The sequence below is a fragment of the Chiroxiphia lanceolata genome, chromosome 6 (assembly GCF_009829145.1).
Source record: "Chiroxiphia lanceolata isolate bChiLan1 chromosome 6, bChiLan1.pri, whole genome shotgun sequence".
In the NCBI taxonomy this organism is placed as follows: Eukaryota; Metazoa; Chordata; class Aves; order Passeriformes; family Pipridae; genus Chiroxiphia; species Chiroxiphia lanceolata.
Genome location: NC_045642.1, coordinates 40,050,473 through 40,076,902, shown reverse-complemented (window position 1 = coordinate 40,076,902; position 26,430 = coordinate 40,050,473). Strand labels below are relative to the sequence as shown.

Genomic DNA, 26,430 nt, shown 5'->3' with positions numbered 1-26,430 from the left:
CTCGTTGGCAAGTGCTGCAGCCTGGTACAAAGCTTGGCTCTCTGAGTCAGTGTTTTTTTTCCCTCTGAACTTTGTAGTTGAGAAACTAGTCACAGCGCTGCATAAAAGCAGAAAGAGGTTCTGGAATTAACTCATGAGGGTATAGTCTTTGCAAACCAAGGGGCAAGAATTTAATGAGCCTAGTCTGCTCCACATCACATTGTGGTTGTCCTGCGTAGCTGGGATTTAACTGTTCACTGCGTACTTCAATCTAGAGATGAAAATACTGATTTCTTCCTTTTAGATTTTAAGATGACTAAAGCAATTTCAGTATGAGTTGGAAATCCCTCTCCAGCCCAGATGAGTAAATAAAAGGGGGAGGATTTTTAGGTAACTTTGTCGTGAACAGACTTTAAACATTAAATACCAGGATACTGTAGTAGCAGATATCCATAAGACAACTTTGATGAGATATTAGCAAACATGGACAGAAACCTTAGCAAATTATAGAGGGGCATGAGCGAATTTTATTTTTTTTCAGAAAGCACAGACATATGCTCCTTCTTCTATAGATATTGATTGTATTAGAAAAGGCTATTTAGAGGACTTCTGCAATAGGAATGGGGGCAGGGAAGCATGATGTGGACTGAGAATTTTATTAAACTCAGAATGAAATACTGGCTATTAAAAATCTAGCAAGAATTGTAAGAAATTAGGCATTGGAAATTGAAATGTATGTTTATGTAGAGTCATTGCTCCACAATAGGATGTATTACTTGTTAAATTGTAAGGGATTCAGGGAACTGGTGAAAGAACTCAAGCATCTTCTACATTATGGGATTTCAGGCAGAGCCCATTCAGAGTTGTTGACCAAGGACTGTTATAATCATAAAAAAAATGCTCTCTCTCACACTAGTAAAGTAACAATAATTTAGGTTTATTCATTTCACAAGTCGTAGTGATAGTGCTGATTAATGCAGGTAAGCTAAAATATTTTCATGGGTTTAGGTCATGCAGTTTTCACTGCCTTTTAAACAGACCCCAAATGCTCAAATAATTTTACACAATTCCTACTTTTGAGATCCCAGCCTTGTGTCTTGTAGGGTGAACAGGGAAGGACAACAATGTTCTTTTCTTAAACAATATCAGGGCACTTTTGTATCTGACGAAGCTACAGCAAAGGTACTGCAAGGGGGACATGGAAGACCAAGCCCTTTACACTTCTGGTATAAGCCAAAAAAGGAGATTGTGAGGTCCCTCATGGCAGGAGAGATAAAGGTGGGAATTGTGAGAAGCTGAGGGTAGGCAGCAGATGCTTGGGCCAGTCCTGGCTAGAAGTAACCTGTGGGACATAGCGCCTCCCACAGGTCTGTGAGCATTCCCGGGGTGGGAGTACTCAGCACCACTGCATTCTGCCCAGAAAGCCAAGAAGCAGGAAAATGAGAAGGGAGGAAAGTTAGCTTTATCACCTTAGCTCATTTCTAAGGTGATAAAGCTTGCAGCAAACACATAACGTGTTGGAGTGTCCGTTGACTTGACACTTGTTGGATGCTGGTATTGAGCAGCAAAAGCATTTCTGCACATATGTCTGTTCAGCGTGTCGCTGACAGCTGCCTACACATTCTTCTTTTCACACTTCAAAATTATAAATTAGATCAGAAGTAGTGCTCCAATGATATTTATAGGGGAATTTACCTTTTTTGGTCTAGCAAAGCTAATAGGATACAAGGTGGGGATCCAGCTTTCAAAAACACATGAAATTCATTTTAGAATGCTTTTAGAAATGAATGGATCTGAAGCAGAGATAGCCTTGACATATCCCCCAGTTGTGTTCATTCCTCTAAACAACCATTAAAACAGACCAGTGATAGGTTTTTTTAAGTAAATGCTTTAGCTCTTCTGTGTTGTTGATTACTAATACAGATGGCTGCTGCTATCTCCAGTTAAAAAAAAAATAATAATTTTTTTTCAGCTCTTCCTTGAGCTTCTTATAACAAGTGCTGCTGATCAATTAGCTAGTTCATTAAAAGTTACACATGATTTATTGAGGCAAGCAATTCTGAATCAAAGAACCCAATTCGCAGATCTAGGTTGAAGCACATAATTGGCATGTATTTTAGGATTGCTGTTAAAGCTATAAAATAGATTTACTAGAGAAGGAATGGATCCAAAAACCCTTAAGGAAGGAATATATTATTTGTGTGACTCAGTGTTACAAATGGACTCATTTTACTAAGGTCTTACCTACATTAGAACAAAAATCTGAAATAAATGTAAGGCTTCTTTGATTTAACTTCTTTAGCAAAATGTTATCCTTCATCTGATTAAACACAATTTACATATGGTATTATTGCATTTCTTATGCTATATTTTCATTATTGTTATCAAAGATATGTTTTTAAATCATTTAAATTTAGATGAGAAGTTGCCAATGTGTAAGCAAAATTCTATAAATGTTCACCATGTTGTTGAGATCCATGGTGAGTCTGGTATTAAAGCCCCAATTCTACAAACAGTTGTGCATGCATGATTTTGGGGAACCTTACACATGTGCAAGTAGGACAAGCTCGAACATTTGCAGGGGGAGAGACAGCAAAGCGCATTATTCAAAGGATGTTTTAGAAACAGTGATATTTTTTCTGAGTTTACAAGCAGGACAAATTTTGAAATTCAAGGAAAATAGTTTGATTTAAGAAAACTTTATTTTTAAATACTTAGAAAAAGGTATTTACTGGTGAGTTTATGCAAGATTTCTTTAAGAAAAAGAAAGCTCTTTTTGGTTTTGAACTGAGATATATAACAATCAAGTCTTAAATATAATAAAATGTGCATAGAAACTACTTTCGGTTATGATTTTGATTACTTGATTGCCACATTGTAAAAGCTTCTGCAGCTGATATTGCTGTTGGACTTTGTGTGATGGCATTGAGGCATTTTTTCAACTATTAGCCATCCCAAGGGTTCTTTTCAGACAAAATGTTATGGATCAAGTCTTATTTGAGTGTAAGCCTATTGAATAGCATTCTTCTCTCTGCCAACTTGGCAGCAAGTTCTTGTGCTAATAAAAGAGGTTGCCCCAGATAGAGATCCCAGATGTGCCTGAACGACTTTTATTAGGACTATGGAGGGACTTAGTGTTTCCTTCTAACAATTTTCAAAAAAGGTGTGGGCTTGCCTTTATAATTGCCCAATGAATTGTATTACATCACTGGACTTTTTTCCCTCGAATTGAATAAAATGTTAGATGTGTTAGCACAGAAATACTGATGTTTAAAGCAATTAATGCATTTTGCCACAATACAAATGCTGATTTGACCCTACTGAGTTCTGTGAGAGGGGAGAATATTGCTGTGTAACCTTGAGTTAAGATACTTTCATTTCTTCCATAAGTGTAAGTAACAATAGATATTTCTCAGAACAGCAGCATACCTGTGGTGTATGATGTACTTGACTGTAATGTGGATTATTTCTTGAAACTGTTGTGTAGAATTATTATTGTACTTAGTGATGAAACCAATAAATATAATGTTTGCCTGATGTGGGGCTATTGTGGGGCTGGAATTGCTCACATCAATTTTTTTTTTTTTTTAATGCTATATGGTAATTAGCATATATGGCTATATGCTATATGGTAATTAGCATTTTAAAAAGAGGTTTTATTGCTAAAAATGTATTCTAAACTTCTTGGTACTGTTTACTTGAATGCGTTGGCTGTAGTTTTAAAACTGAAAGAAATAGGGTTCTCTAACTGAGATACTTAGTAAAATTTAGTTTTTAAACATACTGTTACTATCCATAAATCATAACTAATAAGTTGTTTGCAATCTTAAATCATAATCTTTATTTTACTTTCAAGGCCATAAGCTTCATGTTGAAATTTGTATTGTTGTCAAAATGTGAATAGAGAAAATAAGGTTTTAATTAGAATAATTCATTGCTTGCTTTTGTTGTTCATCTTATTATTAAATTATGAAAAATAAATGGTGCTCTAATTTTTGTTCATGTCTCTGCTTGATTTTTGTTGTAATTGTGTCAGATATAAGAAGAGAAACACGTGATAGTATTCCATTTCAGATTTTCAAAAACAGGATTTGACTCAAAGACTCACATTAGTTTCAATGGTTTTTGGACCAGGCACAGGGTTAACAGCTTATTTTTCAAACAACTAAAAAGAGGTGTAAATGTCAAAGGTGATAGCTATACTGTGAGTTCCATAAACTACACAAAAAGTTACTACTAAAGCTCTATTTTTCTTGGTTTAACAGCTTCTATGAAAACAGTGTTAATAAGTATATCAGGAACAGTATATAATAATGAATCAGAGACGTAAAAAAAACCCTTTAAAATTCCTTTTATATAATAATTGGAAAGTTAAAAGTAACTTAAAATCCATGACTTCTCATGCTGTGTTGTAAATTGTATTTTTTTTTAGGTTCCAAATTCAAAGAGGGAAACTGATCCAACCAGTTACAAGAGCCTGGGGGACTGTTTTAGGACTATTTTCCAACGAGAAGGGTAAGAGTATATGTTTTTAAAATTGTCAATTTTATGAGATCTTTCTTAATCACCCATTTTCCAGACATTAGATCCTCTTTATATTCCACTCTTTCTTTTTTGCAATTGCCAGAATTTGACAAACATGTAGTCTTACATAATGAGCGCAATTTGAAAAGTCTAATTAGTCTTAATTAGACTCACAATGTCAAATTTTGCTATTAGGGTATGTTAAAGATCAGAATGCACAGCTGTACAGAGACACTGTTGTAAACAATGCTTCAGCACCAGGAGCAGGATGGCCACATCAGTGTATTTATGTATCTAGGCTCTTCTTTCTTCTTGTCCTGGTTTTCAGAACTAGCTCAGCCTGAGCTGTTACCGGATCAGTGGAGCACTTGTTTCCAAGCTCTGATAAATTGGCATTCCCAGTTACCTGCGTTAGACAATGTTTCCAGGATCTGTGTGAGCAAAATTCCACAGCTTTTCAGTTTGACAGAATATGGAAAAAAGATTTATGGTCATTAGTTACCTGAATCGTACTGCCTTCAGAAGGTACTGCTACTGTAAGCCTGAGCTCCTCCAAAGGACTTGGGTTCTGATCCAGAAAGGCATTTAAATATAGGCTTAATTTTATGAGCAGTCCAATTAAATCCAGTGAATGTAATTGGACCAATCATATGCTTAAAGTTAAGCCTGTTATCCACAGGAGCTCTTTGGGAGCTAGCCTTTAATCAAGGTAACTCTAATTAGTAACTCCCAGATTTGAGTAGCTGGCAGGCTTTCCATAAACTTTGTAAATACAATAGCAACCCAATTTTTACCCGTATATCACAGAATCACAGAATCAATTAGGTTGGAAAAGACCTCTGAGATCATCAAGTCCAACCTATAGGTCATCAAGTCCAACCTATATATTCATCAGAATGGAACTGTTCATGTGTACAGTGGCATAGAAACTGAGTATGGAGGCAGCATAGGTGAAGTGAGGCACAGAATTCTTTTGTCCACAAGCTGTACTGGAATACCAGAGGTGAGGTGAGCAGTGAGAATTTATAACTAGGCCAGTTTTGTTTCTTGCAATGAGGCTTAGCTAAGCTAAGCTACTTATTACATAAGTACATAACATATAGAACCAGATGGTTTGAAATGACAAAGCAGGGAGATGCAGAGAAGCTTTGCTAAGGTGTTGAAAGAGGAAGGTGTCACGCCTGCCCTTACTAGTGGTAAATTCATTTTTGTTGAAAGGTTAATGATATGTATTATCACCATAAGGCATTAAAAAGCTTAAAAACTAAAAAGATTTCACAAACATGGTAATTTGTGGCTTCTGAGGTTTTCTAGGCTGAGTATATGTTAATTTTTATTGCTCCTCAAAAAATTAAAGTATTAATATTTACAATCATGTAAAACTAACTTTAAACACAGAACCAGTTTCAATATTTAAGTCAGTAAGCATAAGAATAGTATTTCTCTCTTCCAAACACATTAATATTTTTATTTTGTTGAACGATTCACAAAATGTAAAATTAAGGTCAAGTAGACATATCTGAAGAATGAGTCTAAATCAAGAGACAGCTTCCAAGTAAATTGATTGTTCATGGGATTTTTCCTGTAGAATTCTTGTGCCCCAATACTGGAACTAAACCAGAATATTTTTTTAATATTTGTATCTATTCGTGAATCTCTGAGCAGGAAAAGGAGGTGATAATATGAAAATATTATAAATTTAAATTGCAATTTAGCAGTGGATTGCACAAAATTTCTGTGGGGCTAGAGCTAATACAGAGTTTTACTTGCCTGTTTCAAAAGCAGTCAATACTGATCTAAACAAAAAGCAAATTTTATTATGACCTGTTTTTCTCTCAGGTAGTTAGACAGAGTCAGAAAGTCACATTTAAACAGTCATCAATCGTAAGCTCTAGGAAAAAAAGATAAAAAATCTTAGATAAAATATAATCTTAAATTTTTGTTAAAAATAAGAAAAGTAATCAGCTAATCCTGAAAAACCTACTTGACTCCGTGAGTCTTGCATTCCCGTCTACAGTTGTCTGGTTTTCTAGAGCATGGAAATTATGATAGTTGTGAAGGAACTGGGAGGTGACAATGAATTATTTTAGTTAGGGGAAAACTTGAATCCTGATAACCCTTTCCTTAGGTGACCACAAAAATATGCAGAAGAGAGCACCAAGAAAGGGCTTCACATTTAGATACTAAGAAAACAAAATCAATTTATGGGGTATTCAGATTCAGGTGTGTAAATCTGTGAGAAGGAAATAAAAATTCATTTATGTCCCATGTTTGTTTCATATTGGCAATATGAAACACCCCTGTTGGTGTGTGGCATTTTTAGACTGATTTCCTGAAATATCTAAATCAGTGTACACTGACTATAAAAAGTTTAGGCATCTTTCTCCAGCACTCCAAATTCCTTTCTGGCATGTGTGATTCTATGTCAAATTGACAACCAAAAAACCCCTAATTAAATAAAGGAACACAGTGGGAAAAGAAGTGTTGCTAATGGCTTGCCCCTGAAAAATGTTTACGTTTGGAAATATTGCTTATGCTCATTCGTACTTACGTTTTTCAGTAGTAGCAACTACGGATGTCAGAGCCTGGTTCAAACAAGACCCTTTGTAATGCCTTGATTTGTTGATCTTGTTGAGTTTAAGTGTGCAGCCTAGGAAGTACTTATTTTTATGAACATATATGCAAATGTTTCATGTGCTGCAATGCCTCTTACTGAAAGCCAACCAGTAGTATGTTACTACAGTATCACAATAACAATCTGATGATTTTATGGAAAGCTTCTTCATCACAAATAATGCCCAGGATTCTTTAACCATCCCTCTGATTTTCTCCTCATTATAATGAAAAGAACAGAGCAAATATTTCCCATCTAACCACTAGTAGAATACTGTCCATTTCAAAGCATGAGAAGACTCCTCTATCTATACAAACAGTAGAAATCTAACCACAAAAAACCACAGGAAAAAAAAAGCCCTAAAAAGCTCCCAAACCTTGACCAGCTCTTTAGATGAAATAAATTTTCTTCATGGGGAATTAAATTCTTCAAAGAAGGATCTATCTCTTGAACTATTTTCTTGTCTTACAAGAAAATGGGAGCCACAAAACATAAAATTTAATTGAGACTCACTAAACGAAGGCTAAGTCAAGCAGAGCATTAAAGGTCACATAGTTTTCTATTAAAGGGAGGCAGCAGTATTAACTTCAGGGCTTTTGTGAACTTGTTTTGGGAGTGTCCAGTTGCTGCTAATTGCACGGGGTCTGCAGCAGTGTGGATCCTCTCAGGTGATGAGCGGCCTCTGCTCAGCCGGATTTGCCAGGAGCCGTGCAGCCGAGGTGCTCTGATTTCACTTATGAGATGACGCATGAATTGACAGATCTTTGACAGTGAGGTAAACTCACCAGCGTATCTGTTCATTGAGGAGTGACAGCTTTATAGCCAACATAAAAATAATCTGATGTTTATTGGGGAAAACGTTTGGATACAGGATTAACTGAAACTATTAATAGAGAAAACTTTTCATTTGTCTTAGATCCTACAAATAAGAGGTTAGATTGTGTTAAATGACCAATTTTTATATAATCGCTATCTTTGCTTCTCTTGTATTCACTCGCTTTTTCTTTCCTAGTCACTTAGGTCGGAATATGAAATGTAAGAATAAACCAATGTTCTAGCTGAATGTATATGTTGCATTTATATTAAAGACACATGGTGTTGTGTCTCATATTAAGAATAGAAAATTATGCCCATCTGCACTGTCTTAATTTGGAGTTATAGCATTAAAATGATGGATGCTGTTATTTCAAGTCTGTAAACAACTTTGTTCTTATAAATTTGGATTTTCATGGGCTCATAACTTTAACAGTAAATGTTCTGGGTTATAGTTGGCTTTTTTGGTAGGCAGTCGATCAAGAAACCTGTTACTTTCTCTTTCACTGTTAACTTGTCTGGAATAGAAAAGTTAGTAGTGTCCTGGATTCCAGCTTTATAATTCAACATTTGAATAAGTTACAGTTTAAAGTGCTTCTTAGGCTTTCTTAGAACTGGATGGTCCTGGGAAAGTGCAAAGCACAATTGTTGTTGAGCATTTGAGATTTCATTACTTCTGCTGAGTTATTTGATTGTTTAATTTGGTTTGGGAAGGAGCAATTACCTCCATATTTACACAGCCCAATGGCTTTATAACTATTTCTTCTTCTCGGCACCACCTTACCAGTCTCTTGTACCTATAATTGTCTGTATGACCACACACACCTTTTTTTTTTTTAATAAGCACCACCCTGACTCATACATTAGTGGGATTAGGTTATAAAGCTGCGCAAAACTTGTCTCTCGATGGGTGGTAGGTGGGAGAACAGCCAAGACTAAATAGGAGCTGGATGAGTGCAGAGTCATCAGCAAACATGCAGAAGCTGGAGGGCTCTTGGTTTATGTGATATTAACGATTGTTCATCAATTAAGGAATTTGCTAGCACTCTCCTTTGTCCTGCCTCTATTCATCAACTCTCTGTCATGGTAACAATGCTTGAGAGACTGCAGCAGTGCTCTTGAGGCCTGGCTCTCCCAGCTGGCTACAGATAATACTCTGCTGCTTCTAAATACCAGCAGGTCAGGGAAGGAGACTGGCAGCCTTGCAGGCAAGCACCGGCCTCTGGCACTCACCAGCATCATCACTGCCCATTCCTGGGGCCCAGCTGTATGTGTGCTCTTCCAGCTGAGATGAGGAGACCTATCATAAGGCTGCCAAATAAGAGTTACACAATACAAGTACTTGGCTATACTGCGCCTGAAACCTTCAAAGAAATTGCCAACCAGGGAAGTGTGACATGGTCAGTCATGCCAAAAATTCATTTTTCCCAGTGCACATTTATGGAGATTCATTTCACTTACTAGAGGCATCATGTGGTATCAACGGACCAGACTTTAGGCTCTGCTTTCAGTGTTCTGAGACAAGCAGAAGTTGTAGATTAAGATGCTATTTCACATACACACAGAGCTATCTGCCTCACTCCTTGGTTTCTTGTTAGCACTTCAGACCAGGAGGAGCAGAATGAGCTTGGACCCTACTTGCTTGCTATTTTCAAGAATCTTGTTTCTTAGTAGAGACCCACCTACACCACCAGAGACTGTGATCTTGCAAACTGAAGTACAGGCACCTTTTCTCTTCTGCCTTCACTACAGGCACAGTAACTTCCACCTGACACTGAGTCTGCTAGTACTTGTACTCAAAAAAATCTACATTTAGTTCCATCTCTCTTCCAGTCCTACCCGCCTATCTCATACTACAAACCCATGGTACTTGTACCAGCCTTGCTAAAGTGAGATTGAAGGTGCAAAAAAAAAGGGGCATTACACCGCCAAAATGTCAATCTGTATATGTTCTGATGCATTCCCATAGTTCATAGTATATTGCTAATTTTTCTTCTTTTATCTGTCATATTGTAGAATTATTCTGTGTGTCACATGCTACATTGGCATCCTCCTGCCATACTATTGTGTCTACTGCAGACTTCACTAAAAAACCTGTGATTTAGAGTATCAGAAATCATTATCACATTCCTATGTGAAATAATAATAATCTGAAACTTAAAGTGTCAATTATGCTTTATAATAAATTGTTGAATTGAGAACTGTAACTGAAATTATAAAGGATAGTGCAATGGCTTAAACTGTGAACCTGTGTGGAAGGTGTTTGCTTTCATGAATAAAAATTAAAGTCTTAGGGCTGAATTTTTGAACCCGTGTTCTTACTCTGCGTATCTTTAAAGAAGAAAGGCTCAGTGTTAGAAAAGCTAGTATGTGTGTATTGTCAGGGACTATGAGCTTGCAGAACCTAGGTGGGGACGTGGCAAATTCTTGTAGTATATAATTAAATTTATCAACTTTTTAGTCAGTCAATTTACTTTCGAGCACAACGCTCCTCGGGAAGTGGCCTCATGCCTGTGAAGTTTGGAAGACAGGATTCACGTGTCCCTGAGAGAAATTGGTCTCACAGATCTACAGTAAAAAGAAAATTATGCCCTCAGCATAGACTAGGAGCCCCACAGTCAAAGAATTTCAGAATTTCTTCTGGTTGAGCCATGAAATTAAATATTGAATAAAGTCATCATAAAGACCACTTTCAAGATTAGAGGAACACATAAAATTTGACTGACTGAATTTTCCTGATAATTTACTTTAAGATTTTGATTTGTATTATGCTCACAAGGTTTTAGATCAAATATGACCACAAAGAAGATATCTTATCTGTGTCTGTATGAAGGTGATATGCATTCTACTTTCTTTTGTAAATAAACATTCACATTTGATAATGCAATTTTGTCTCATTTCCCAGTAAAGGTAGAAAAAATGGGGGGAAATTTTGATGCCTCATTATGTTTTAAAATGTGTGTGCATATGCGTATGGATGCCTACTTATAAAATGTTCGTGCATTCTTAGTCTCTAAAATAAAATTAAACAGTGCCAACAATTAACAAATCAACAATAATCCAGTGCCAGCAATCCCAAGTGGTTGGATGCTTTTGCAACACTAGTGAGTCACGAAACAAAGATGATATTTGTTCTTTTAACCTATAGGTCTCAAAACACTTCACAGAAGAAGGAAGTACCATTATCTCAAATATATAGATGGGGATATTGGAGTGTAGAGTGTCAGGGAGTCAAGTAGATCTGGACTAGAGCATGGACAGAGGTGGTTCTTACAGAGCAGCCTGATACTATGTGTCGTTTGTTTGCCCATGGTAGCATGTTAATATCAAAGCTCTGAGGAACATGTGTTTTAGGCAAAAAAATTGCATTATTTGATACAGGCTTCTAATTCAGAAGAGGTCTGAAGACTATTCAGCAGTCCATTTTGTGAAGGAGTTTTTCTGAGGGCATACATGGATGCAGTGGCAGGGTTTAAGCCTGAAGCTGGATATCCTGACTGCAAGATATCCTGACTAGCTCCCTGTTCTGTCAACCACATTGTCTCCAGATAGTCAGCAGTATTTAGTGATGTTACTGTCATGAGGTTTTCATCATCCCATTCAAGCAGGAATTCTCTGTTCCTGACTGGAGGTTCCCTCCCCCCGTCTTCATATGTTAACACTTGAAAACATAAAGAAATGGCTTTGGAATGTGAAAAACTTTATGTGTGTAGGTGTCTGAAATACAGTGAAGTTGTAGTGGTGTAACTAAGGGCAGCATTTGACTAACCACATTTTTACTACTGATGGACACACATTTTGCTTGCAAAATTTAATTTAGTATATAAGGCAACACAGTAAACAAGGACACTTATAAATAAGAGAATTGCTTCTGAGACTCATGTACTTTAAAGATGAAACACATGCTTATTTATTTCCCATAGGAGCAAAACACAATAAAATCAAGTAAATCTTAAAAGTATCTTAGAAGGAAATAGGCTGGACATTAACTGGTGTTAGTTATCATTTGCTAAGGCCACTGGAGGTACACTCATTTACGTTGGGTGTCTGATCTTTATTTTTTAAAGGTACAAATTGGAATTTTTTCAAATATTTTCATAATCATGTGTTTTAAAGATATGATTTCTCAAGTGTCTCTGTTTTCTACTACTATAACATAGTTAGAACTCATTATAACATTAGTAATAGCTCCTTGGAATCAGATGACTGCATTATAAGATGCTCATACTTACAGTGGTAAAAAGGTACCTACAAGAATGGTTTGCAATCCATTTTTATCTATCTGTTCTAGTTAGTAAAAGATCAACGGAACTAAATGTTTTAATCCTTATGATTTTAACATTCAAGAATATTCATCATTTTTGCCACATTATGTTCCTGTTGATTTCAAGCCTTGTATTTCAGTAGATCAATGTGATAATTATGCTTATAATAAACCTCCTTTTAAGTCTAGTGTGTGGAAAATATCATACTGTGATTTATCATTAAATTATCTGAATGTGTTTATGTTCTCTGAATGCAAAGAATGTATCTTCCAAATTTGGTAGCCCAGGATAATGGCCACAAATTTCTCCCACTTCAGTAGCTGGTTCAGCATGAAAGGCTGCAGTATTTCGTAGTGGTAAAGCAGGTGTTTGTTCCTGGGACCCTGATGGAGACATTTCTGCCTGGCACCATTCACCTCAGTTTGGGCAGGGAAATGGTGCTGCATCTGAGCCCCGAAAACACAGTGCCTCCAAGCTGCTGAGCTGAGAGCCATCTAGAGTCAGAAAGCCGGGAAGAGCTTGTACATGCTGTGCCGAACGTCTTATCCTTCTCCAGGGCTTCCTTGGCTTGCCCAGGGCCCTACAAAAATTTCAGCTAGTGAGAATCTCTTAGGTCAGGAACCGAGGCCCCTCTGAGTTTAATCACGGCCACGGCTGTGTATCCGCTGTGCTAGGATTTCAGGAATTACTGTTAAGGCTAAGTGGCTAGATTAAGTTTAAGCCATACTTTAGATCATGCTGCTTTTGGGGGATCTCTCCCTAAAAAACTTGCTTGTTCTGAAATGGTATCTCTTTAGTGCCATTAGCAGTCTCCAGAACTGAAACCTGCATTACATGTGAGAAAACTGATTCAAGCCCTGACAGAGATGCAGGGGGCAGGTTGGGGTGGGGGTGGGAAGAGGTGGGGGGCTGTGGTCTCTCAAATCTTAGTCGGGGGGTAAGGCTGTTGTACCACTACAGGTAGATAAAAGGATCTGAAATCTGTCTGGAAATCTCTTTCTTACCAAAGGAAATAGCTCTGAAATCTGATGATGACATTGTCAGTAGTTAGCTGTCAGAATTAGCTATTTATCAGTTACGTGAATCTAGCTATTACATTTAACATTTCATAAACATAGTAGTAGAGGCATCATGAGGTGCAAAATTAATTGCAGTTATGTGTTGTGCTTCTTTAAAAGGCAATGGTTATTTACTTCTCTGTAGTTTGGGTTTCTGGTAGCCATTATTTGTTACCCTTTCCTTTAAAATAAAAATTCCACTGTATCAGGAAAAAACCAGTGACCAGAGAAGAGATAAATCAGTTTTATGTCTTAGAACAGCTGACTTCACACTTTATACATTGTTTGAAATAGCATCTTTTCATCTGGAAGGAATCAGTTTAAAATGTGATTGTCAACACAAGAAAACCAGTTTTCTGTTTAAAATGGCTGCTCATGAAGCTTAGAACTATGCTTTTGCCAGGATTTTCTTTACAGACATTAGTTACTAGAACCAGGAGATTTTAGAGGGGATGTTCACAGGAAATACCTGGCAGACAGCATAAAATGCAAAGTAAAGCATTTTATTTTAGCCATAGAAAGCATACCTGTTGAAGATGAGCAACAGTGTTTTAGATCAAAAGCTTTGTTTTCTCAAACAGAAGTTTCTAAGTTGTAGTTTGAAATGAGCAAGAGAAAAAATCCTCATCAGTTTTTTCATGTCTTGATCTAACTAATCAAACAACATACATTTAGTATATTTCTTAGGACTATGTTTCGTACTTATTTGTAATGACACTATTATACCTCTCTCTAATCTGCATGTTTTTGTCTCATCTAATTTCATTTCTTCACTGGTTAAATCTGAAAACACAGCTTTGTCTCTTTTATGCCAATTCTCTTAATTACAATAGTCCTCAATGTTTATTTATATGTAATTTAGTTCGACTTGAACACTTAAAATTTTTAAATCTCTAAAAAAAGTAGATGAAGATTCCATGCAAAGTCAGCTTTTGTATTCAGTAACAAAACATTTTCACTTCAGAAATGATTGAGCTTTACATTATATACATTAGCTCATTGTTTTAGCTGTAAATTACAAAGATGTAGTGAGACTATGACCAGCTATTAGAATAGGTAAAATTTTTCCAGTACTCATAATTTTCTTGTTTTCAGGGTAAGTTAAGTTAATAGTAAAACTATTGCTTATAATAGTTTAACTGAAAAATTTTTATTATGCCGTACTTCAAAAGTGTAGGTGTCTTCAATTTTTTTCCTAATAAATTACTTTATTGGGTTTTTTTTAGTGTTGGAAGACAAATAGTATTATATAAGAAACTTCTAAAATACATCTTTGTTAGGAAGGCAGTCTTTCCCGGACAGAATTCTTTTTGTTGAATCATAGAGCTGCCCTTGCAGCAGTAACTCCTAGGTAAGCTGATCTTTCATCTCTAACACCATCACCCTCTTCTCTTTCGCAATGCTCCTTACCCAAGCTGAAGTTCTCCTGTATATCATGCTCTACATTCTGAAAGAAATTTAGTAATCCAGATGTTGAGAAATGTAGTAATCCTATTCTTGACCACGGAGAAGAAAATATTCCTCCAAAGCAATGAGCCAACTCAAAATAAAAAGGCAATGTAAATTGCTATGAATATTTGACACTTATGTTGATTTTCCATGGAATGCATCTTAAATAAAACAGGATAAAATGGAATTAGCATGGGGTATGGAAATATTTTAGAAGACTGTGTTTCTGTATAGTGCTAACTCATAGTTCAGGGTACATTGCATTCCATATGATTCAGAGAATCAAACTGTGAAAAATAGTCTATTTTGCTTGTTATGCTATTTGCCTCTTCAGAGAAAATAGAATTCTAAGTGCGTATGAGGTTAGTTTCTTAGTTTTCGTGTTCTTTGCTTACAGTATGCTGTGATTTTTTTACCCTATAATATCAGTACTAACTTTAATGCAGTAAAAATAGTTTTATTTCATTTTTAAAAATGTCTACATCAAGTGTAGTGCATGTACAACACGCTGCATCTCCTTCCAGGAATGCGTGCATATAGGCATGAATAAGTGCACCATTGCATTCTGTCTATGCAGTGCAGAAAGCTGCTTTCACAGTAAGCCAGCAGGAACTTCGTAGTGACTTCTGAAGGCTTTGTGAACATATGAGGCAGTAACTCTAACTGAAGCACTGGCTCCAGTTATGAATACAAGATCAATTTGCGTGCTTTTTTTTTTTACAGCTTGCCTTCAGTGTTTGTGTATTTCGTGTATTTTAGCTTTGCCTGAACTTGCGTATATGCTCTTTTGCTAGCTGGCTATCATACGCTGGGTGTCCCAAGTACAGAATATTTTTTAGGGCTTATTTTAATCTGATAAATGGAATTTTCCATAATAAGTAAACACCTCTACATCATAGGAATTTGGTAGCCAAACCCAATACATTTCTTTGCTGTTCTTTGTAGCAGTTGAACTCTATGGCAGGGACAAATGCTTCTTCAGTAATTGAGGCATCCTAATCTTGGTAGAGGCTCAGATCACTTGCCATAAACCATTTCTTAATGAAATTCATTTTTTCATAATTGAATACCACATGAACTAATTTTATATCCTGACCTAACAGAAGTCTAATTTTGATAAATGTATCTTCTTTAATTGCAAAATCCTGTTTCATAACAAATTATACATTCCACTTATGTCTTAAGTCAACTATTTTTTAGTATAAAATACTTCATAACATCAAAAACATCATAGGTATTTTAAGAGCTCATTTTCTATACCACTTTTATTTGGAAATATCATCTATCTCCAGTCTGAATTACTATTTAGTATATAGGTAGTATTTATTCTTTTTATTGTCACTGTCATTTAGAAGCCTAAATTTGGCTTAAATGTCATGGATAAAACTGAAATACTAGCTAATTAGCATTTCAGCCTTTGTTTTAGTATATCTTATGTCATATGCCTCTGTATTGAAATGCAAAATAGTATACTTGCATAATATTCACATTTTCTTACACTTATTGGGTTACAACGCATTAAAGTATTTAATCTCATTTTTTGTATTTTCTTAATAAATGGGTAATTTAATTTAAGTATCAAAACTAATTTAGATTTTCTGTAGGAAATATATAAAAAGCAAACCAAAATTTTCAGCTACATTTAAAAACTATGCAAATGAAATATATTTTCACAATTTTGGGAATAGTAAAATGTCTCCAGGTGCAAATAATTGGTAATTTTTCAAACCTGTAATATAACAACAAGAAAAATAACAGTATGTTTTAACAAATAGCAATTTCATGGACTTTATCCAAAATTTTATAATTGTAATTTTATGTAGAATTACATTAAAAAAAAAAGGGGGGGAAACCAATTTAATGTATTCCTGAGAAAAATTATACTGGTGTAAAAGGTGAAAAATTGACTAGTGAGCAATTTAATACAAGGAAAGTTAGCTGACATTGCAAAATGCTAGGAATCAGTGGCAAGAAAGTTTTCCTCAGTATCCTGTTTGGGAAAAATGCAGTTTTCGAAGTAGATCTTTCTAAGTTACCATGAGGAATGCTTGGAATTTTGTCTTTCTACCAAAAAGGATTGTTTTTCCCTTGATTGTCATCAGTTTGCTAGGTTGTCCTGCTATTTAAGCTATTAACGACTGGTGTGCTGCTTGGTCTCAGGTGATCCATAAAAAGGAATGAAGCCTTGGAAAGGTAAACCATCACCAGACTGGCTCGGTGTATCAGCCTTCCATGACGGAAGCTCTTTGTTGAGAAATTGTTGGCAATTCCAGCAGTTTCCAACTGAAGATAAGAACCAGCGTTCTTGGATAATGCCCTCGATCACACACCTGATGACAGACTCCTGCATGCAAGTTTTTTCAGGTGCTATGTTTGCTCAGTAATCCTTCAGTGCCAATCTTTTCTAAATGGTGAGCAGGCCCCGTCAGTAATGGACATCAGCCATTAGGCTTGTAATATTTGTCATATATCAGGTTACGGCTTTGTTACTGCAGTGTGATGAATGGATGCTGTTATGCTCAAAGAAAATAAAGAAGTGCTATAAATTTAGCAGTCAGTACTAAATGAGTTGTTACTTTAGGGCCTTATTCACATCCTTCTGAAGTCAGTGGAAAGTATTCTGTTCACTAAAGCCTTTATATCAGGCCTTAAGTTTTCTTTCTCTTTTAAGGAACAGAACTCAGGGCTGCCATTAAAATACAGTTCCTCCTTACTCACTGTATGCAAGTTTACACCTAAATAGTAATTTTATTGTAACTCTTACTTTATGTCTTAAGGTATATTTTCTGTGCAAGTGTTTTGATTAAACGTGGAAACATACAGAGAGCTAACCACAGAACCTGACAGGTCACTCATGAACTAATCAGAAATGGAATTGAGGTGTTCAAAAAGTCATGCAGTATTTCTTACAGATTTTTTTTTTCAGTATTGCAGGAACTCCTACACCAGATTTGAAAGTCTGTGCTCTGATTTTATGCTTTCTTTACTTGTTGGCATTATTCTGGAAGCTGTACTGAGAAAAGATAGGGTTAAAAAATTATCGAGGAAATTAGAATCTGCCCTGGCCAAAGTCTGAATTGTGTTTCATGCTGTTTGCAAATTTTTGGGGAAGTTCAGATAATACCCAAGAAATTTCTAATTCATTAAAATAATTTCTGGTGGCATAAAGACGATTAATTTCCTTTTTATATTCCAGGATATAAGTAAACCTAGTACATATGAAAACTAAGGCACAGTTTTAAGCCATGCAAGTGTTACCCTTTGTTTGTTACTAGCCTTGTGTGCTCAACAGTTTGACTCGGGGGGGGGGTCACTAAAATATTGCTTCTAACCATGTCCATAAAAATTCTGCATTTAGTTACTAGCTAGACTGTTTGCTATAGCAACTCCAGTTTCAAATGACCTAATAGATATCCTGCTTCTGGGACATGGACTACCACCTTATCATAATATAGATGGTAATATGTGTTGCTAAAATGTTTATGCTTATTTTTAAATTATAATTGATCCTTTCAAGTTCAACCTGTAATTGCTATACAACCCTCATTTTCATACTCTAGCTAGTGATAGTGTATAAAAACTTACTCCTTCCCATTGTTTTGTAAATGTGAGTGCCCTCCTCACAAAGATCCACCAGGATCTTTGACCAGTACAATCTGCCACTGCTTACCTACTCCTTAGAACCTTCCTTAATGCCTTCTGTGTCAGGTAAGTAATTTCATTCAAAATGAAGTTCATATTGCCTTCCAGAGCATAGCATGTAAATTTGCTTCTGTCCTGCTGTGTGATCGTTATATATAGTCTACAGTGCCGTAGGCTCTATATAAACAGTACACTTTTTCCACATTCATTAGTGACCCGCAAGTTCTTCTGCGCTACCTTTCTGAGGTTTTTCTGGCATATTACCTAAGTCTGTGTTTAAGACAACATATTAAATTACACACTTCTTAATTTTACAATTGCCCTAAGTTTTAAGATATCCAGCATGAGAAGCAGAATTTAGACACCTGTAATTCTGTCATGTAAATAATATGTATGTATTGTGCCAACAGATGTCTAACAGGCATTTCTACAGATCTACATGGGAATTGTATAAAATACGAATTCAGAGAAAACTGTGTAGAAAGTACCTAAAATATATGGGCTAGTCACCATCTATTATTCTATTTTTTGTAAATTTTTTAATGCAGTTCTTTTGTTTGTGAAAGGTCTTGTTCTTAATCTTAGAGTTTTCATTGTCATACAAAAAGTTGCAGATAGCAATGGTGAAAACTGAGGATGCCTGATAGCCTTCCAACTAGCCTTGGCTGTCTACATTTCCTACCTTAACCGATGCATAACCAAAGCTTCTGCTTCTGTGATTCATATGAGACCACTTTATAAACACCTGTGAATAGAAATTCTCTCACAGGAAGAAGTTAATTAAAAAGCACTTATATAAGTATATGTGTAACTATAATAGAAACATCTAATGACACTCCTTGCCCATCATAGAAAAACAGATGAACTAAGAATTCTGTTAGCCCTCAGGGTTGCTACCGACTTCATATATTTGCCTGACAGTCCTTCATCAGAAAAGAAACTAAACTAAGCACCTATTTGTATTTAGCAGAACTTTGAAATAACCCTTAAACATGTGGTACAAAATCTACTTGTCCAGGGTTTGCTTAGCAGCCTACAAAGATGATCACCTATCCAAAAGACACTTAAACAATAAAGCTGGCCAAAGTGCTACAGGGAGGAAGATGTGGTCAGAGCACCGCTGTGCATATCCACATATCTCAAGAAAGTCTTACTAGGATAGACCCTGGGACAAAGGGCAACGTGTTGCAACCTAGAGTATGGGCAATGCCCCACAACTGGGAAACTGCAAGAACAGCTATTGTAAGCTACAGTAAGAATTCCTTATGAATAAAGCTGCTTATAAAAACCAGTCCTGCACAGATACATTTCACTTAAACCAGAAAATCTGTACCAATAGTTCTAGTGCTGTGAAAACCAATGTGTGGTTCCATTAACAAGCTATAAGCTACTATTTTTCCAAACTGCGATTATGCTTTTAATTGAGAAAAACAGAGTTAACACAAATAAACTGCTCTCTTTGGACCCTAACTGCAAGCTTGGATTAGATACCAATGGGACAAAAAAAAGCCATGTCCAGAAAAAGATATTATCACCTAAGTCTAAAACTGTTATTGTAAAAGAAAGCTCATGCAGTTGCCGGGTGGAGAGAGCTGGTAGGCTCAATCCACTTCTAGGCATTTCCAGACGTTGCCTAAAACCCACAATATGATTAGGCTCCTCATAAAGTACATTTGTGTCTGCTACCTTTTTTGAGAAATAATAGCCTCTGAAATATATTTTCCTTTATATAATAGCTTAAAGGGCTTGACCAGAAACTGAAGATTCTTCCTCCTTCCGAACAGAGGAATCAGACCATTAGCTCCCACTTGCTGGAGTGGGGTCTAACCACCATTTTAAAGCCTTTTTTGGTAGCCATAGATGAAGGAGAGTAAAGGTGGAAATACTAATTTTATGCTTCTGTTGCAACTTTGTACTTCAAATGTATCCATAGAGAGTATGGCCTGTGACTCAGTGATAGTGAATCTGGATAGAGTCACTGGCTTCTAATTCTTTTCCCTAAACTCTTTATGACAATAAATTTATAACAAACAAACAAACAAACAAAACAAAAACAACCAAGAACACAACAACCAAAAGAAAAACCCCTCAAAGAAACCTTTGCATATGTGAAGAAGGTAACTGAAACTGACTTTCTGGTTAAGAGAAGCGACCAATTCTTCCTACCATTTCCCCTGCAAAATAATTGATGTTTGTCTTCTTGACTGTTTTTGAGGGGTGACGATGAACCATGGATCATAAATGAAAGAAGTGCTCCCCACTGGACCAATTACACACCAATAAGAGGTGGGATATGAAAGCTTCTGAAATTGCAGTCAAGTGGCTGCTCCACAGAGCAAATCTGTCTTGCAGTACCCCAAGCTGGGAAGCGTATTCTTTGCAGCACCATCTCTGCTCATTAAACCCAGTTGTCCCCTGATTGTCTGAATTAGCTGTTGAAGTCTGAAGTCTGTTGACTTGAGCCTGTAGAGTTTCATCAACCTTTTTCTCGCCCAGCATAGCAACATAACAGTTGCCTGGGGCCACACTAGCTTCAGTTACTGCATCCTGAACCAGACATTCAGTTCTCACTTCTCTATCAACAACCTCCCTGAGAGGAAGCGTGGTCTAACCACCCTTTTCCAGCCCTTTTTGGTAACCATAGAGGAGGGAGAGTAGAGATGAGCTCCCTGGGATATTGGTCACTGTAAAACCTCAAGCTCATAACTATCTCCATTCTTTATTGGACATGGGTGGGAATATAGTTATCAAAGATGAGGAAAAGGCTGAGATATTTAACACCTTCTTTACCTCAGCTTTCAGCAGTAAGACAAGTTGTCCTGAGGACAGCTGGCTTCTGGAGCTTGTAGAAAGAGATAAGAATCTGAATAGCCCCCCTGTAATCCAGGAGAAAAAGTTAGCGACCTGCTGAGCCATTTGGATCCCCACAAGTCTATGGGACCAGATGGGATCCACCAAAGGGTGATGAGGGAGCTGGCAGAAGAGCTCACCAAGCCACTCTCCATCATCTACCAACAGTCCTGGCTCACTGGGGAGGTCCCAGATGATTGGAAGTTGGCGAATGTCACGCCAATCCACAAAAAGGGCCAGGAGGAGGACCCGGGAAACTACAGGCCCGTCAGCCTGACCTCAGTGCCTGGCAAGGTTATGGAGCAGATCATCCTAAGTGTAATCACACAGCACCTACAGGATGGGCAAGGGATTAGACCCAGCCAGCATGGGTTTAGGAAGGGCAGGTCCTGTCTGACCAACCTGATTTCCTTTTATGATCAGGTGACCCACCTGGTGGATGAGGGGAAGGCTGTGGATGTGGTCTACCTGGACTTCAGCAAAGCCTTTGACACCATCTCCCACAGCATACTCCTGAAAAAGCTGGCAGCCCATGGCTTGGACAGGGGCACTCTGTGCTGGGTTAGGAACTGGCTGGAGGGCTGGGCCCAGAGAGTGATGGTGAAAGGTGCTGCATCCAGATGGCAACCGTTCACTAGTGGTGTCCCCAGGGATCAGTGTTGGGCCCAGTCCTGTTAATATCTTTATTGATGATCTAGATTGAGTCCACCAATAGCAAATTTGCAGATGACACCAAGTTGGGGGCGAGTGTCGATCAGCTGGAAGGCAGGAGGGCTCTACAGAGGGACCTGGACAGGCTGGAGAGTTGAGCTGATTTTAACGAGATGAGGTTCAACAAGGCCAAGTGCCAGGTCCTTCACTTTCGCCACAACAACCCTCTGCAGCACTACAGGCTGGGGACAGAGTGGCTGGAGAGCAGCCAGGCAGAAAGGGACTTGGGAGTTTGGATTGACAGGAAGCTGAACATGAGCCAGCAGTGTGCCCAGGTGGCCAAGAAGGCCAATGGCATCCTGGCCTGTATCAGGAACAGTGTGGCCAGCAGGACCAGGGAAGTGATTCTTCCCCTGTCCTCAGTGCTGGTGAGGCCACACCTGGAGTACTGTGTCCAGTTCTGGGCCCCTCAGTTCAGGAAGGATATTGAGGTGTTGGAGCAGGTCCAGAGGAGAGCAACTAGGCTGGTGAAGGGACTGGAGCACAAGTCCTATGAGGAGAGGCTGAGGGAGCTGAGGTTGTTCAGCCTGGAGAAGAGGAGGCTCAGGAGAGACCTCATCACTCTCTACAACTCCCTGAAAGGAGATTGTAGCCAGGTGGGGTTGGTCTCTTCTCCCAGGCAACTTTTAGCAAGACAAGAGGGCATGGTCTTAAGCTCTACCAGGGGAGGTTTAGGTTAGATATTAGGAATAAATTCTTTACGGAGAGGGTAATCAGGCAGTGGAATGGGCTGCCCAGGGAGGTGGTGGATTCTCCGTCCCTGGACGTTTTTAAGATGAGACTGGATGTGGCACTTAGTGCCATGGTCTAGTAACCATTGTGGTAGTGGATCAAGGGTTGGACTTGATCTCAGAGGTCCCTTCCAACCCAGCTGATTCTATGATTCTAAGCATGTCTACCCAAAACCATATAGATCAAGTGTTGTGATCAGAAATTTGGTAGGATGTCTTACCACAGGCCTTCTGTTCTAAGCAGTTACAGCATATTCTGATATATTCTCCTATTAAAAATTTTACCCTTGAACTCAGGGTCTCTATAGCTGAATAGTGAAGCACATCAAGTTTGCGGCACAGCTCAGTACATCAAGTTTGTACATGCTGAAGTGGGTGTCCCAGAGTAGCTGAACTTGAGAGGGGAGAGTCCTGGAAACTGACACTGTGGAACAGCAGAAGCTGCTGGTGGAGACTGCAGCACTGGGGGGAGTACTTACAGCCGCTGAGGAGGAATTTCTTGTTTTACTGGGAAAGAAAACTTGCTGTAAAAAGCAGATACGCACTGCAGGGTCATAGAATCATAGAATCAACCAGATTAGAAAAGACCTCCGAGATCATCAAGTCCAACCCTTGGTCCAACACTGCTGTGGTTACTAGACCATGGCACTAAGTGCCACATCCAGTCTCATCTTAAAAACCTCCAGGGACGGAGAATCCACCACCTCCCTGGGCAGCCAATTCCTGTGTCTGATCATTCTCTCTGTAGAAAATTTCTTCCTAATATCCAACCTAAACCTCCCCTGGCACAGCTTAAGACCGTGCCTTCTTGTCCTTGTCAGCACTGACTGCAGAGGTAAAGAATGGTGCTTCTTAGTAAGTTTTTATAGATGTTGCTGAGGCAGGGCAGCAGCATCTCTGCTTATTTTACTAGTGCATGAATGCAGCCTGGCAGGGCCTTGGAAGGATACTTATGGAGCTTTAGTTCTCCATTAGCATCCCTTGTGGCCATGCTGCCTCTCATGCAGCATAACAGGCACATTGCACTACAGCATAACTTGACCTGATTTCACCAGGCATGTATCTGCTATTACAACCTTTGCTGAGATGCATAGTATGTCTCTACAAAAACATTAACCTAATATTTTATAGTTCTGAAATCAAGAAACAATTAGTCATTCAGCCTTCACTGAAGCTAGGCTCAGAGGCATCTGTTTGGAGTCTTGTAGGCACCGAGTAGTAAACTGGAATACAAAAAGGTTATTCTAGTTAATTTCCATTTCCTGTTTTTTTCGTGTTTGACCTGACTTAGGGAGAACAATTAAATTTAAAACAGACATTTATGATAGAGTTGATCTAATTGTAACTACATTTTGGAGCAGTTTGGTCTTTCTTCTACCATAACTTTCTTATATTTGTGTTTCATTATTGGAAAAAGGACTTCAGACATGTCTGATAAGACCATGATCAGACATGAGTGCCTTGAGTTCTCATTGTAAAAGCATTCAATTTATGGGAAAAAGATATAAAAAACATTAAACATTTCTTTAGTTGTTTATTTATGCATTTTTCACTGGAAGCTAACCCACAATCTTTTTCCAAAAATATTTTGCTCTGAGTTTTGTTTATTTAGCTATAGAATTTCCTTAGACATCTCAGTTTTGAACCAGGTGTTTAACTTAGACTATGTATTTCTAGGGATAACTATATCAGTTACCGAAGAATAACTGGAATTTTAGCATAAGACTATTGAAAAACAAAAAGATTTGCTGATTCCTGTGGAAAGGAGACTTATGCACAAAAGTCAAATTCTGAGAGCTGGTAACAAATGAGGATTGAGAACAAGCTTCACCTAGAAACCAATACAATATTTATAAACATTTCATTCCATTATTAACCACATTAAAGCACTATTTTTATTATAATTAAATATATAATTTTCCTTTTAAAATGCAGCAAATATGGTTCTTTGTGATCTTGTTTTGTAATGTCATTATGTTCCCACACAATCCCTCCCACTGAAAGAATATATATTTTACTGTAAAGAGATCAACTATCATTGCTTATGGAATTATGAACTTCTCACTCTTCTTATTAGTCATTCTTAAACAGGATGCTCTGAACAGACACCAAAAGGATATCCAAGAGATACCGCTTCTCATTCACAGGCCAAACATTCCATCTGAAACCCCAAAAAAGAATATTCCTTTAAATATTCCTGGTAGTCTAGGAGTGAGTCACTGTAAATCTCAGACTTCAACAACTGGAATAGAAAGAGTCCTGAGGTCACACCTGAAACGAATTTTAGGGAGTAACATATTGCATTACGAAATGAGTCACGAGGCCAGCTGTGTTTATATATATTGTGCAATTAAAAGTTGGTGATCTTTCTCCTGATAACAATGGGGTATGCTGTACTCTGAATTCACAAGTCACATGGAGAAAAATCCAGTGCTTGGCCCTTATCCAAAAATGACAAGGACAAGTACATGAGCAAGTGGTGATTTGTCTTGTTCAGTCTCTGAAAGATTCTTTCTTTTTTTGAGTTCTGTTATTTACAAAGTAATACAAATGTTAGGCAATAATCAAGCATAGAGAGCTGACTGTAGTAATATAGCATTGACGGACTGGAAACCAGATGGTCTGTCAGATAATGAAGTATTATCTGGCAAGAGATTGTTTCTGAAAGCCAACATCCTCACCTATTTAGCACTCTGGAATGTCGACATATCGGTTACCACATTCATGAGATGGTATGTGTTGTACTTTAGAAGCCTCCCTAGAAGAGGCTTTTTAATTCAAAATTACTGCCTGATGAGAGGGTAGAGGTGCCATTATTGTAGCACAGCTGGATGAGTATAATACATAGCAAGATGCAAACCATACATCAAAACTCAGAGTTAAAGAGGAAAACATAATAGGCTACATCCTGATTTTTGTCTAACCAAAGCCATAGTTTCATGGATGTTTTAAACCAGCACTCACCAGAAGAAGCAGTGGTGTATGCTGTATGCCCAGAGCTGCGTGTTCCTGCTTTTGTGTCACACTCTCATTTGTGCCAGCATATGCACTTCTGCACCTGGTCAGAAGTCTTAAATGTTGGGAAAATGATCAGCTTTCTATTAACCTGGCCATTAAAAAATAAATGTATTGGTAATCTGGAAGGGTTCCCCTTATCTGGCTCATCATGTGGCACAAAATTCTGCCAGCAGAATTGACAGTGTGAAGGCAGGACAGAGCAATTGGGAAAGGAAGATGAGGAAGGTGGGATAATTTCCTCTTTGACAGCAGTGCTAGTTTATCCCAAATGTGGGTGAAACCAGAATTCAAGAATAGCCAGAGCTGTTGGAGGTAAACATAAATCACGGTTGCTGCAGCTGCCACCTGGGAAGACAGAACAGAGAACACAAAAGGCAAAGGCAGCTGACTGGAGGACTGGTGGTGCAGTGCCCAGGGTTTGGAGATACTTCATGGACTCCAAAATGTATCACTGTGGCTGTAATTATAGCATAAGTTGGAGTGCAAAATGAAGAAAAACAACATGAAGTACATTAAGTGTTTTATTTAGAAGATGGCAGAGAACTGGTAAGGCTATTATCAGTAAGACTGTAGTTTACAACTTCAGCTTTAATTCCACAAGCCATTTCAGTACTTTCATGATTACCCAACTGAAAACTAGCTGGCCCCATGATATTAGCTCTTTAATATTTTCATAAGCCATTTTCTGTAATCAAGACTAGTCCTTTGCTAATATGAAGGAGGAAACGTGGCACATGTTACTATTGGATGGAAAGAAAATAGTTATGATACAATCT

The 26,430-nt window shown here is 37.7% G+C and overlaps 1 protein-coding gene across 1 annotated transcript in view; it reads left to right on the top strand.

Annotated features, from left to right (window-relative positions):
- Positions 1–26,430, top strand: part of SLC25A21 (solute carrier family 25 member 21) — a 244,173-nt gene that overhangs the window by 173,039 nt on the left and 44,704 nt on the right. Inside the window, 2 exon segments of the mRNA XM_032689906.1 lie at positions 4,412–4,428; positions 4,431–4,494. Coding sequence (XP_032545797.1) covers positions 4,412–4,428; positions 4,431–4,494 — 81 coding nt within the window.